Raw genomic sequence first — 14,721 nt, 5'->3', positions numbered from 1 at the left:
CTCAAATCTCAATCCAGACATATTCAAGGAATAATTCAGCAGGACATCAGCAAATCATACTGCAGTTACAATCATGTAAAAGTATACTGTATATCTTTGGAGGCCAAAATAGGTTATAGATGTGTAATTTGTGGCCTGGTGGTTTCAGTGTTCACTTTGATTGTTTCTGCTTCAGTTGCTATAGAAACACTAGATTTTCACAGTAAAACAGAGGGACGGTGCAGTTTGAGAAAGTGAAAGGGATACTCAAACTTGTTGAAGCAGATGGCGTTCGGGACTCAGTTTTTTGAAACACTCTAATGCCTCCTATGCTGATCCCAGACACGATGCACTTTAGCTCAGCATATATAAAAGTTGTTTGCCTCCACAAACTTAGCGACAAGTTGTCGTAATGCGTTCAGGATCTCCAATCTCCCCTCCCTCCTCCTACACACTCTCTCTCCTGAGCTGACTCAACAAACTTGGCGCGGCTGAGGTCTCGAGGATCCTGGAGAAGGACATGTTGTGCAGTGACACTCCCACAGACGTGTCGCAGCAAATTGAATGCACAGCGAGAACATGTACTTGGCAAGGTGCTGCATCCACACTCCTTTCACCTGATAGTGACAGTGATAATGGGCTCTGGAGTGTGGCAGCGTTCCTGCGTTTAGAGCGCAGTGCAGCAGAGCGCAGCCGGCGCTTTGGAACAAAATACTGCCCTTGTAAAAAGAAATTAGAGAGACAGGGCAAAGCAAGGTCCCAATTTTGAGTGAGGTAGAGTAATAAGGGAGCGGTTTGGTTTACAGCCTGAGAAACAAACACTGTGTCTGTTAGGGGGAGAAGAAAACTGCTGGTTTTACCACCAAATCCAGCCGCTACTTTTTAAAGTCACAGGAATCAAATCTAATCAGCATCAGAGATTCTACTACTTTATTCTTTTTTTTTTTTTTTTTTTTTTTATTTCGAATCCCATTGTGTCCATTTTCCACATCTTGAGATGTGAATCAGTGTGGTGTGGCTCTCTGACTTATCTTTTTTTTTTTTGATAATACTGAAGTAATCCAGTGTATGACTTGTAAGCCTAGGAAAATTACAAAAAAAAAGAGAATTCAAATGATGACAACAGTTCAATGTTGTGGTTGGCTGCAGATCTGAAAAGCCGCCAGCCTTTGTTTATACAGCGCTTAACTTTCCAATAAACATCCACCATGCCAGCGTATTTCAAATGGCACCATTGTGACAAGACAGGGGGTTTTTTTTCTCTCTCTCTCTGGTCAGCCAGAGCAAATGTGGAGAATGTGAATGGCTTCCTCTTGACAAAACAATTACAAACAAGCAAGCAATCATAACCCACTCACAATGTCTGGACTGGAGAGGCATAGTGGTCTTTTTAAAGGAAGACAAGAGGGAACAATTGGGATGACAGGCCTTACCATTCTGTATAATAGCCCAAATTACCGTACTAAACAAGGCTAAAGTATGCTGTCAAATCAGACAGGCCTGAGCACCTGAAAGAGCCTCACGTGCCAGAGAGACTGTTAATTAATGTCAGTGAAGCTGTATTCACACCAGCTTTTTATCTGCATGTTCACTGGTCTTGTCCAGCTCCTGCAAAATCATTCTTGGCATTTAAATGTTCCTATTTTAAATGTAGGCACTTTAAATGATCTAAACGCGATTCTGCATATTGGCATGCAATTATAGCTCATTTATGTCTGCTACATTTACTGTTTGCATATGTTGGCAAGCATAAAAAAACAATATCCTTAGCGAAACTCACAGAAGCATTTAAAAAAATAAATATGATGGCACCATGCTGCATTATTGGAGCTCAATGTCAAACGCTGTGTACCCATTTCACAGGAGAAAAACTGAAAAAAAAAAAGAAATATTCAGAAGACATTATTTATACGACTGAAAAATTCAGTCCTTGACGGGCACCGGCATGCCACATTCTGCAATGTAAGCCTTTTGCAAATCCAATTTCCCTCTTTTAAGTTCTCAACACTGGTTGATGTTGAAGGGAAACATATTTAATTCATGATTCACTTTAACCAAAAGTAAGTAAGCTGCAGCAAGTTTCCCACAAATTCATGGTGAGGTGTTTTGCAGTTTACTCATATACTGTACAACGGCAACGACAAGGGATGCTTTTGCCTAGACTTGGCCGCAGCTGACAGAGAGAACAAATAGGAAAAAGACACGCTGATATTTACCTATGCATTAAAAATGAATGGCATACTTCATTAGGATCTCTTGTTTGTTTACCGGTAACATATGGATAGGAAAACGTGTGGCATGACAGTTTAGGATGAAGACGTTTTTGTGGCAGTTAAAGCCACACTCTCAAACTGCTGGAAAGTGTTAGAAGTTTCCTCCCGTATTCAGGGAACAAACCGCACTTTTTACTGATGAACCTTCTTTCGCAAAAGGAGGAATTGATGCTCAAATTGTGCCGGTTGAGCAATTTAACAGTGGTGCACTAGTGTCAAGTATGAAGAAAAGCAGCTCTTTCTTTGCAATAAATACCTGACTCTTCTTGGAAAATTGCAGCCTCTCTTATGTCATGTTAGAGCATAATAACTTTCACCATATTGTTCACAATCACATAGCCAATACAGTGCCTGTCCAGAGTTCAATAACCTTTACATTATCTGGTGACTGGTTAACAAAAGTGGAAGGAGGAAATGACCAGGGGTCCATTGTAAGAACAGAAAGTGAAATTAAAGTAAGCTTTGAGGGTGGTTTATTTAACTTTATGGCACAGGCTATTTAATTTGACATGGATTATATTTTAGCAAAGATTTCTATCTAAGGCCATCAAATTTCAGAACTTGAAGGGGTATACCTTGTAGGTGGCTATTATGTGCTTTGCAACATCATTTTTTCGGAATTGCTAGTTGTTGCTAGTTGCTAGTGTACAAATCCATTCGACACAGTGGGACATGTCAAAAAAACATACCGTGGAGCAGGTTTATTAAAAGCTAAGTGGTCTACTGTAACTCAACGATCCATAAAACAACGCTACAGAGGTGCAGCCCAGCAAGCCTCAAACACACGGCGCCTTAAATGCCCCAGCTGCTGGAATGATTTGCACTTTCCCCTGGTCATGAAGAAGAACAGTTCAAGGACATAGGACTTTTAAAGAAAAAATAATTCCTTTTTTCAGGGTTAAAGCAGCTGGGTACATTATTATTTTTTTTTTTTTTTTTTGAGAACCAAAAGACCTAAAACTATTTGCAGGGCCCTGAAGTGAGTTGGCACGCAGTCCTTTGAGCAGCTGTAATTGGGGAAAAGACGAGTGTCACCTCACAAAAACGTGGAAGCATTTTTTAACAAGCGTGCAACCCCTTGTAGTAGTGAAATTAGAGTAACTTACAAATGTAGAATGTGATCACCAGGCCTGGTGCCCATCGTTGGCCCAACTGCATGGAAAATAGATAGGAATCTTTTCTCACAATGCTATTGTTCCTTACCATAATGTAGGTAGAAACACAGGTGGGATTTTGGAGTTATACTGAAGTAGACTGTCTGTGCATGGTCAGTGAACACATCCTGGAAGAGATTAAATGTTCCTTCCCAAAGAAAGAAATCTCAGCAAGAGCCTGATTCCCCCATCTTAGTTATTTTGATAATGTGATTGTAGTGGAACGTTGATAATCTGAGTCTGTTTGATCGCTGATTGAAAACACACTAAGCATCTTTTCTTTTTCTTTTTGTCTTTCAGGACCTCCTGTAAGTATGCCTGCTTCACATCTTCTCCAACTGTGATAGCCATGTGAAGGTAAAAACTCCCAACGGTAAAACACGACTGCATGATGCAGTCCAATTAATATTCATTCACTGTTTGAAGTCAAAATCAATTTACATGAAAGGGAAATATTAGCATAAAACCACAATGTCACATTTTGGGAAATACACTTATTCGCTCTCTTGCAGAGAATTAGTTCAGGAGATTGCTACAACTCTCATGTCTGGATACTAAATATGAAGCTATAGCCAGCAGCCAGTAAATTTAGCTTAGCATTAAGAAAGAGGAAAAAAAAAAAAGACAATCAAATCTGGCTACCAGCACCTCTAAAGTCTTGTCGTCCCAATGAGTAACCAGCGACTTATACAGACACTCTTGGCAAGAAAGTGAAAAAATTACTTTCCCATATTGTCGAACTATTTCTTTTGAGTAAAAAAAGTAAAAAATTAAGACTGAAGAAAGATGTAAAGTAACTGTGTTTTTACAATTGATGTAAAATCTGATTATGACAAATTTGCTACCAGAAATCTCTGTTGTACCAAATAGTCTGACTCTATTATTAAAACAATCTCTTCATCCCTGCCTTCACCTAATAGGGACCCTTGTTCCTGTCATTTGGGCAGTCTGGTTTGTAATATCCTGGCTACCAGGCTCCATCCCAGCAAGCTCCCTGCACCCGAACAGATTATCTCACCTCATTACACTGCTGGGTGATCACAGATTCACTCCCCTAAACAGATGGAAAACTTCAGAGTTTCCCCAAAGATGAAGACAAACCCACACATACATAAGCACGGGGGATTGTGACAGTTTGCCATATAACCCGGTCAGGAGGGCACTGTATGTGTATGCGCTGTTAAAATTATTTATAGCCCAGAGGCAAGTGTGATTGAATAGGTACAATAGCGTGTGCCGGCTGAGCCGTAAAAGTTGTAAGTTAATCCTCAGAGCCTTCTCAGACACACTCGCTCCTGGGGTTCTGGGACGTAAGTAAGTGCAGGTGGTCTCGCTTTTCAGACTCTCTTGCCAGGCCGGCAACTGACAAATAAAATCATACTGTGAGATGTCTCAAGAGCCGACTGAAGCCCATGAAGGGTTGTCTCTGAAATGTTGGATTTGCCAGTAGATGTATGGGACGGCTGTTTTTTTTGGTACCTTGGTGACTGTTCCTTTGGGTGAGACATAGTAAATCGTAAATAGTAAATCTAGTGCACAAACAGTAAGTACCTGACAATGTTTCAGTTGGGGCCAGCAAATCACTCTCTGATGAGGAAGCAGAGGGTGCTATAAATGTTTGGTAGGGGTCCTAGTTTTACTGTAGGAAAAGCAACAAGCAGAACCCATACTGCACGAAGCAGAAAAGGCTATAATTTACGGTCTTCAAAAAAGAAATGCAATGATCTGACAATGACTCACCCAATGGTCACCAAAGCTGTTTCCGAAAAACAAAAAATTCTTAAAGTTTCTTAAAAAAGGAGACAGTAGTAAGTGATCTCATGTGGTTTTTTCATTTGGTATGCCCACCCGGGGATGGCAGGGGACACGTCGCTATGAATATTCAACAGCTCCCTCCGTAACTCTGGGAACACTGCGTAAATTGTACACAGCCCTCTGAGCCAAACAAACCAACCACTGCTGAAGCCATTATAGATCTCTGTGACTTAATCGTTACTCAGCCACTGATGAATGGACAGGGACCTGCGGTTGCAGAGACAGAAAGAGAAAATAGGTCTCTTCAATCAAAACTCATCAGGAAAAATCCTCATTTGCGGCTCGCGATCAGAGTTTAGGCATGGAAAAGTGATTGGCTTTGTTTTCATTTCCTTTTTTCCACTGCTTAGGGCCTTTTGCATGGGATCACGGGGTCAGTTGTCAAGTGATGTTGATGACTTGAATCTCTCTTGCTATCTTCCAATAGTATTTTGCCTCTTCTTGCCACTGAAACCAGTCGCTCTACACAAAGGTTATTAAAGTTTGTGAATTGACAGCTGAGGCAAGAATTATCATGACTTCGCTTCTCATTGAAAAAAAAAAAAAATCTTCTCTCCTCATCTTTCTGCGGCTCTTCAAGGGCGGTCCGTGTCAAAACATCAACCCCAAGTACCAACCACTGTGTGTGCACACCATTTAGGACCAATCAAGCATGAAACACCATCCCTGAGGCTGCTCTTGATTACCCACTAACACCACCTGCCGACTGTACTTTCTTTGACTGTATGCCACACTAAATTAAAATTATACAGACAGAGAAAGAAACTAGCCTGCTTTGGAATCTGGTTAGAAGGCGGGGGAATTATTTGATTATGATACAATGTTGGAAATATCAAACCCACTTCAGCGTGTTCAGTCTCAAGCCAGACCAGTTACAGTACAGCACATGAGCGCTCGCAAGAGTTCATGTTAGCATTGAGGAAAAATAAAGCCGGTTTGCGTCTGTATCTGTATTTGACAAGTAGTTTCCACCTCCCAGCTTCACAAGCTAAGATTCCAGAGGATGATCTGTCACAACGTATGAATTATGCAGCTAGTGTTACAGGGATTAGAGGCAATGTGGGCGTGAAGCAGAGGAGCACAAGCACCCTCAACCCTTCATCCTTCATCTGCTATGCATCACAGCTCCACACCTGTAAATAAAACATAGTCCAGCTGGACTTTGATCACTTTTGCCCTATGGAAGTGGAGAAAGGGCCAGTTTATCTACAGTGAGACTCTAGTTAGAGTTTAAAGACGCCCTGCAAGCACCGATGTCGCGTCAATTTAGAATTATTGCTCTGTTGCATGTTGTGACCGTGAAACAGAAACGTGCCCATTAACCGTTTCACATCAGAGCAGAGACACACAGAGGCTTTGGCACTGAAGAGGCTCACAGAGAGCTGCAAGCGGATCTATCTGACATGACAGGGTTTATTTGGGATCATGAGGGCAGTGGTGCCCGAGGAGGCCTACTGGCCCTGCATGTGACAACTTTACGAGTTTGACCTTTTTAGATGTCAGTCCTCTGCTCATGCTCTGCCCATCAGCAGCACTTGTCTGTCAGCAAATGACGAGAGGCAGCGGTCGGGCCAACCGTGAGCTATATTCACAGTGATTTGAAGCAGTCAATAGTGCCCACTGGGGAACCTGACTGTCATTACCTTAGCGTGGTAGGAGACTTAGCACAGTATGAATGTGATGCTCGCAGTTGTAAGAAAAAGCTAGACAGCTTTTTGATTGAGAGGAATTTTCCCCCAACTCATAACATCAAATGATGAGAAATGTAGGGCTGCCACTATGTGGTTCTAATTGAATCAACAGAAGAAGTGAAATAAATCCTTTTCCAACTGGAACGCTGTCCCTTATTCAACATTTTAAATCCGGGACAAGAATTTTGTGGGTCAGAAATTTGCTTACGCATTGTGCAGAAAAAAAAAAAATGGCTTCGATGTTCGGCTTTTTATGGATACAATTTAGTCAACGCTGTTTAAATGTTCCCCCTCCTCAGGAACGATGAGACCTTCCCTGACTGAGATTGAGAATAAATATCTCCTCCATGTTTGATTTGCATCTTTACACCGTACTAAACACAACACACACACACATATAACCAGTCACACTGTCAGTTTCAGTTTCCTTAGGTCACAGCGTCCCTGCTCCCACAAGAACATTCAACACATAACAAAAAGCGTGTGCACACACACACACACACACACACACACACACACACACACACACACACACACACATTAAAGTCATTTTATGCCGGCTAATTGTGATACACTGTGGATATGGGAACCAGATGCCATTCCCAAGTCAGTTTTCCAGTGCGGTTTTCCTATCCCTGCCTAACCTCTGCATCCAGATTCCCCCGACGAGCACCAGCCACTTGTGGTCGTCCGTTCCTGCCCATTCTGCTCTGATTACTCACATCCCTGTCCTCCATAAGTTTCCTGCCTTGAAAAAAGAAAGTTCCCCCCGGGCCCACGGTAATATGATTGAGGGTTCCCATGCAGAACTAACAGATGGAGGTGTACATATAGATATGTTTTTACTGGATGTCTTTCACTCTTTTCCAGATTTGTGCATGTTTGAAATTGAGTAGATTTCACTTCCAATGGTGCCCACAGTAGGCTTTTAGCTGCAAATGGTTAAATGTGCATTTTGCAGTTGCCTTACCACTATTTCCACTCTTGCATTGGTGCAATTAATAATATGTGTGTATCCAGATGGGCTGTTTCAACTGTGCTGGGTAAAAAGGTTATTGGAAATATTGTGAGAGAATGAATGCTAAATTATTTTCCTTCCATAGTGCAAAAGAAATCACTCCTAAAAGCACCTCATTGGTGTTAGATTGTAATCTTTAATGGAAGAGTTCTGCACTTTTGGAAAAACGCTCGAGCATATGTCCCAAAATGTCAATTATTCCTTTGAATCAGCCAGGTTAAACTTAATCCAGACTGTTGCGGGATCTAGAACTTTTAGTTAGAATTTGAAGCAAACATGATGCATCACTTTACTGTGTGAAGTGCGTCAGTCAGGGTTTAGTCCTTTCAAACCCTTAACTCTGGCCCTCTTCCCCCTTTTGTGGTGAGCAGCACTCCTCACCTGCCCCCCTCCTAACTTCATTCCCTGCCAACAATTGGTGCCGGGAGGATTGCTTTGCTAAACTTCCTGTGTACACACATGTTTATTAATATTGTGTAGCTGTGTGAGAAAACCGTACACCCGTAAAGAAGCGGTTGTAAAAGCGGTAGTTGTTGGCCTGTGCTCTCAGAGATGCCAGTGCTCCGGGGTGAGATGATTGGATCCATGTGGCCGGCAGTTCAGGCTACAGCAACTATTGCCAGCCCCGTTGGCCCAGGTTCTACAACGTGGATATGAGCTCCGTTTGATGGATTGATGTTGTGGACCTCGATACATTTAACAGGTCACTGTGATGAAAACTAATACAGCCGGTTACACGCAGATCCCCTGTTCCTGATTTTTTGCATCTAGTGGATTAGGTAGATTGCTTCACAAGATTGCACCAGAAGCTTGCAGCCAAACCCACGAGAATTACTCTGCTCATGTCAACAACAGCGAAAGCTGTGGACGCGAGCCAGCCCCTCGCCTCGCGCTGCACAGTCAGACGAGCACTGTCAAGCTTTCATCCATCATGTTTTAGTAAATCATAGTAGAGTAGGAATGTGAAGAATGGATATTCACTGTCTTCACTACGTAAGATGTTGGTGTGAACTCTGCCGGGATATCTAGGGTGGGAATAAACTCACTTTGTTGATAACAGGCCTTTGAAAAGACAACCTTGTCTTGTGGATAACAATAGAAATGAATATTTATGTATTTTAATATTTTGTTAAATGTAATCACATTATATAAAAAAAGAATGTGGCATTAAATATGATGTCAAAGTCAGCTCCATACATGTACTTACAGCTGACCAGCCCTGCAGGGTGAAAATATAAATAGTAAATCGGCATCAGCAAAAAATATCAGGTCTTCTTCTGACCTGATAGAGTAGTTTGTGCAGTTTTTTCTAGTAAGCAAACAGAATTATATTTCATTATATCTTATTGGCAGGTTACCACCACCCCCTATACAGTACTACCACTTATCATGTGCCCATTGTTACATACTTGGGCCACGGGATGGGATACCTCATCCAACTTACACGGTCTGACTACAGAAACCAGATCATCCATTCTACAGCAGGAATTGGTAACTGTGTTTGAAGGTTTTACACGTCAAAATACATAAAGTATAGGGAGCTATACAAGCACTTAATTCAGGATGAAATACATATAAATGCCATACAATCGAAGACAGACCAACGCAGAACACAGGAAAACCCAGTTGTGCAATATTTTCCCATCTTGATAATCAGCACTGCAGGAGTCACATATGAAATGTACCTTGGTGCCAGGATCATTTTATTTAACATCGTTTACTCTTTCCTTGTAATATGAAGTGAAGTAATTTACATTGTCAGATTTGAATGGCAATGTTCATGTTGCTTGCGGGTTTGGCCCCAGTTCCCTTTGCTTTTTTATATTTCCCTGCAGACCTTCCCATATTTCTCCTCCCACTCTGTTTTAAAGGTGGCAGAGGGTTTCCTCTTTTTTTTTTTTTCATACCAACAGCTCATTCAGGCCATTGCAGGAGACAGTGGTCACGGTTTGGCTTAGAATGAGAAGCTAAACATGTATATGGATAGAAAAAAGCTTAATCCTGATCCAGCGGTCCACCATAACTCGACAATATCATGCACACAGGATGTTCTGTTAAAAATCATCTCATGATGGAAGTTTGACATAAGTTTGCCCAGCGTTAAGCAGCAGAAGATGTGAGGCTTAACATCAATGTGATAAGTGTCATTTTGAATAAGTGGATAAAGTGCTTCAGCTATGGGGCAACTGCATTCCCTTCATCACCACACATATTTATATACATATTTAATATTTTTCAAGTCACTTACAGGGACTTCTCTTTTAAGAGGTTTTCTGGAAATAATTGTTCCCGCTCCCTACAGTGACAGTGAAAAAAATCTGCACACCAAATTTACAACCAAATCCAACATACGTCATGTTTAAGCAACAATTTTCTTAACTCCTATATCGAAATCTGTTAAAGGAATAGTTCGACATTTTAGGAAATAGGCTTATTTGTTTTCTTGCCGAGCATTATACATCGATATCGATCGATTCCACTCTCTGTAAATATGAAGTGACAGCAGGCAGCCAATTAGTTTAGCTTAGCATAATGACTGGGAACAGGGGAAAAGAGCTAGTCCGGCTCTGTCCAAAGGTCCAACAAGGAACTCTAAAGCTCACCAATCACATTGTATCTGATTTGTTTAATTTGTGTAAAAACAAAGTGTAATAACAGCAAGTTTTACAGGGGGTAATGGGCCAGAATATTTCTTGAGCGGTTGCTGTAAATTCCGGTGAGTCTCCGCTGAATAGCTAGCAACCACACACTGATGAGACGGTTCCAGGAAGTTACTGTGCCCCGGCAAAAACGAACTTTGTTACTTTTGGACTGAGCCAGGCACCCTTTCCCGGTCCTTAAGCTAACCTAAGGTAACCTGCTGCTGGTGGTAGCGTCATATTTACCTTACAGATATGAAAGCATCAGTCTTTTCATCCAACTCTTGGCAGGAACATGAATTGTATTTCCCACAATGTGGAACTATTCCATTAAAGAACATTAGTTTTTGAGATATGCATGTGGCCATTCAAGAATCAAATGCAATCTGAATATAAATGTATTCAAGGTACTATAGCGGGTTAATCGTGTTCAACAAAGTAAACACAGTGAGCATGTTTGATCAAACAGAGGCAGCCTGATGAGCCACGGAGCACCTGCTGGAGGGCTGCTTTTGAAAAAGAGCCAGAGCAGAAGCAGTAAAAAGACGTTACACAGGTGCTGATTAGAAACCTTCTTTGTGGCTGAGACTGCTTGACAAGAAACACCCGCTGCAGTTCTACTGTAGTACAGTTCGCTCCTTTTTGAAATGGTCTTTGCAAGAGAGCTGTTTAATAGTCTCTATAAAAAGACCCTCAGTTTACTGGCTTAAACCTTTTGGAAAAGCTCCAGTAGTCGCTGTCTGTGCAAGTGATGTGCAAATGATGGGCAGTATAATGAGCAGGTGCAGACTGTGCAGCAAAATCATTTCCACATGCTTTACGACCAGATGGAAGAGCAAAATGAACAAGGTTTTTGTGCAGGATATGGTAAGGTGTGTCAAAAGCAGCATACCACTTGTGGAGTATAAATCTACCAAGAAATGCTGCAGAGTGTGGTTACCAAGTCATTTTATTTGATTGATACAGTTTATCAGGCATGATAGGGTCATATCAAAATATGCGGTTTCAAAAAGATAACCTACATATCATTAGTGATATTAAGCTTAAATGTGTGATAGCGTTACTTAGTGCCCTGATTAGCAACCGGGGGGTATGTCTGCAGTTGCTAAGTAATGGATAAATGGTATGGATAGCTTACAGTTATGGATAAACAGTTTAAATTGTTAGCTACAAGTAATGTTTAAAATAACTGGCATTGCTGAGGAAGGGGTACTTTTTATTTTTGGGAGAATATACTGTAGTATCAAACAGTTTGGGAACCACTGACTTAGTTAATCAAACCCATTTGCCTGGGATATCTACTGTACAAATCCATGTAACACCTGTGACCCATGTCCCTTATTTATCCCCTCAAAAACAAAATATAAACATTACTTTTTTTGCCCTATTATGGAGGTTAAACATGGATCTGATCAATTTTCGTTATGTTGATGTACTTATCATGAACCAATCTGGATTCATTGAAATGCTAAATCATATAAAGCTGAGTTTTCATTTCTTTCCACAAACTCATGGTGCTCAGTCATTTAGCCCGGTCATTTGTGGTGCCAACTATTTGTACTTTTCAGTGCCAGTGCGTTAAGCAGGCTTGTGCAAAAAGCTGCAGTGGGAATGCATTTCTTTGTTACAGCCACTCATATGTTTGCAGTAACAGCTTGTCATTAGCCTTCTATTGTCCAAGGGCAATTTTCCTTCACAACAAAAAGCCTGCACAGATTTTTTTTTTTTTTTTTTTTAGTTGCCTTCCATTTTCACGAACATGCTGGAAACTTATTTAGCCTCTCTGGAATGCATCTACATCATTATAAAAGTAAAATTCACATTTGATTCCAATATGTTGCTGTTATATTGCCCTCAAGGGAACCGCAATCGGAAACATTGTTTTCATAATGGTGCATTTTGTGTTTACAAGTGTGTTGTTGCTCTTTGTAAAGCCAGACAAGTAAGCAGCAGGACCACCTCCTTAGATGTGTATATATTAAAGCTGCATTTCCCATCAGCTTTTGTCTGGGCTTGTTGAAGCGAACACAGTTGCCTCATATTTGAATAAACGGGGAAGGTTTGATGGAAGGTACAGGTTCATAACCTCATGACCAAGACAAATTGAGCCCAGTGCAGATACAGTTGGGAACACATGCACATGCTATTCATAAACAAAAAGCTATGGATAATTAACTGTGCATTAGAAATAATGCCCAATGGCACTGAGCAGGCAACAACTCACTTTCCTTACAGCAGTGTGGTAGAAATTGGCTGAGGGAAACTGCTGGACTACCTCTGGAGCATTTCAGTTTTAGACTGTGCTATTGTGTGCCAGTGCAGTGCAAGCCTGTCTATGTCTGCAAACCTGCTATTCTGGGTCACTGGAGGCTGTTCCTGTGAGTCTATGGACCAAACACAGGTCTCATACTACTGCTACCAATCTATGCATTAGTGTCCGCATATATTTCTCTGTGTGTCTGATATCTTTGGGAGCAAACCATGTTTGACCGGTATTAGCCTGGAAAAGTAACCACTGCAGAGCTATTACCGAAGTTGTATTGGTGACAGCTGAACAACTTGTTCTTTTTACCTGAAGACGTGTGACATTTTTTGGCAGTTACAAAATCAATGACAAAATTAGAAGAGATGCACAATTTCTCAAGCCTTGGAAGTGATTGTAAAAGATTCAGAACTAACTTATTTTCTACCAGAAAAAAGTACTTTGATCTTACAAATATATTTGACTGCTTCTTTCTCAGGAACATTGTTGCTAAGCGGGTGGGCGGTCAGTTAGTCTCTCTCTCTGCTGACACTGATCTAATACTGATTTTTCCAAAGCTGACTTTTTCCAAAACTGCGACGTCAGAGGAAGAAAGAGAGTCCAGCATACTGTGCTTCATCCTTCAACATAAATGTTCCAAAATTGTGTTTTTTAACACAAACTCATTAGGCACCAATATATGGATGCACACATCATTGTCAAATCCTCTACTTCACTAATGTTTTTTTACAGGGCCCACCCAGGAGCCCCTGCTTGTTGATTGACAGAAGTTGGATGCAAAACTGCCTCACAAAAAAAGTAAAAAAAAAACAAAACAAGAAGTGTTCCTCTTATTCAGGGCACATTTTTACAATGTGCTTGCCAGTACTTGGTTGGAGACTGCTGGATTTGATCCTCTAAGTAAACATGGACTTGATTTGGGCCTGTTTTGGGTTTTAATTGAATGTTTGTATAAGCCCTGACGTCTACAATGCATAAGGTACTGATTCCCAATCTGTGACAGGGCATTTTAATCAAATGCTAAAAGAGATGTCAAAAAGTGAATGTTTGTTTCATCAAAACTCAATTTGTTAATCTTTTGATTTTGCCTTCTCCCTCTTAATTCATGATGTTCAAGCCTTGTTAAGCAGCTCTGTTTGTTTATTGGCTTACATGATTGGTCACACTGGTTTTACAGTTGTTGTTGTTGTAGTGTATTGTATCTTACCGAAGAGTGCCATTGCACTACAATGATTACAAATAACTTAAATGGATTTTTTTCTCTCTTCATAGGGCCCTCCAGGTCCTAAGGGTGAAAAGGTGAGTAATTTTCAATTTTTTGTTTGATATATTAATAGTTTGATATATTAATTGGTATACTATTGATCTACCCAGGTATTTTGTTCAACTACTTAGCAATAGTTCAACATTATTGGAAATACACTTATTTGCGTTCTGCCAAGTTTGTTTAAAGTTTGATAACACTCTCATATATGTATGCTAAGCTAGAGCCAGCAGCTGGTTAGCTTGGCTTGGTTTAGCATAAAGAGAGGAAGCACAGGAAAATGGCCTGGTTCTGTTCAAAGGTACAAAATATGTCCAGCAACACTAGCTGTTGACTTCTGTTTCTGTAATAACCCATTACCGGCTGCTGGCTCCAGATTCATACATAAACATGAGAGTGGTATCAATCTTCTCATATAATTCTCAGCAAGAAATAAATACCTTTTATTTTTCCAATATGTCAACTAACCCTTGAAGAAAGGTGACATTTTAGTCTTTTAATAGCCAACCCATCATACATTCTTGCGGGTCAAGACAATTCAGTAATTATTTGTTTTTGCTCTTCTTACTGTTCATTTGTCCATAGAGTGTCATTTTGCATTTGCGTCAATCTTTTGGAATATTTC

The 14,721-nt window shown here is 40.7% G+C and overlaps 1 protein-coding gene across 1 annotated transcript in view; it reads left to right on the top strand.

Annotated features, from left to right (window-relative positions):
* col25a1 (collagen type XXV alpha 1 chain) overlaps positions 1 to 14,721 on the top strand; it is a 147,981-nt gene that overhangs the window by 78,610 nt on the left and 54,650 nt on the right. The window contains exons 4-5 of the mRNA XM_028563680.1: positions 3,707 to 3,714; positions 14,105 to 14,131. Coding sequence (XP_028419481.1) covers positions 3,707 to 3,714; positions 14,105 to 14,131 — 35 coding nt within the window. The remainder of the gene's footprint in view (positions 1 to 3,706; positions 3,715 to 14,104; positions 14,132 to 14,721) is intronic.

Source organism: Perca flavescens, chromosome 19 (assembly GCF_004354835.1).
Source record: "Perca flavescens isolate YP-PL-M2 chromosome 19, PFLA_1.0, whole genome shotgun sequence".
Lineage (NCBI taxonomy): Eukaryota > Metazoa > Chordata > Actinopteri > Perciformes > Percidae > Perca > Perca flavescens.
This window is presented reverse-complemented; position numbering and strand designations above follow the sequence as displayed.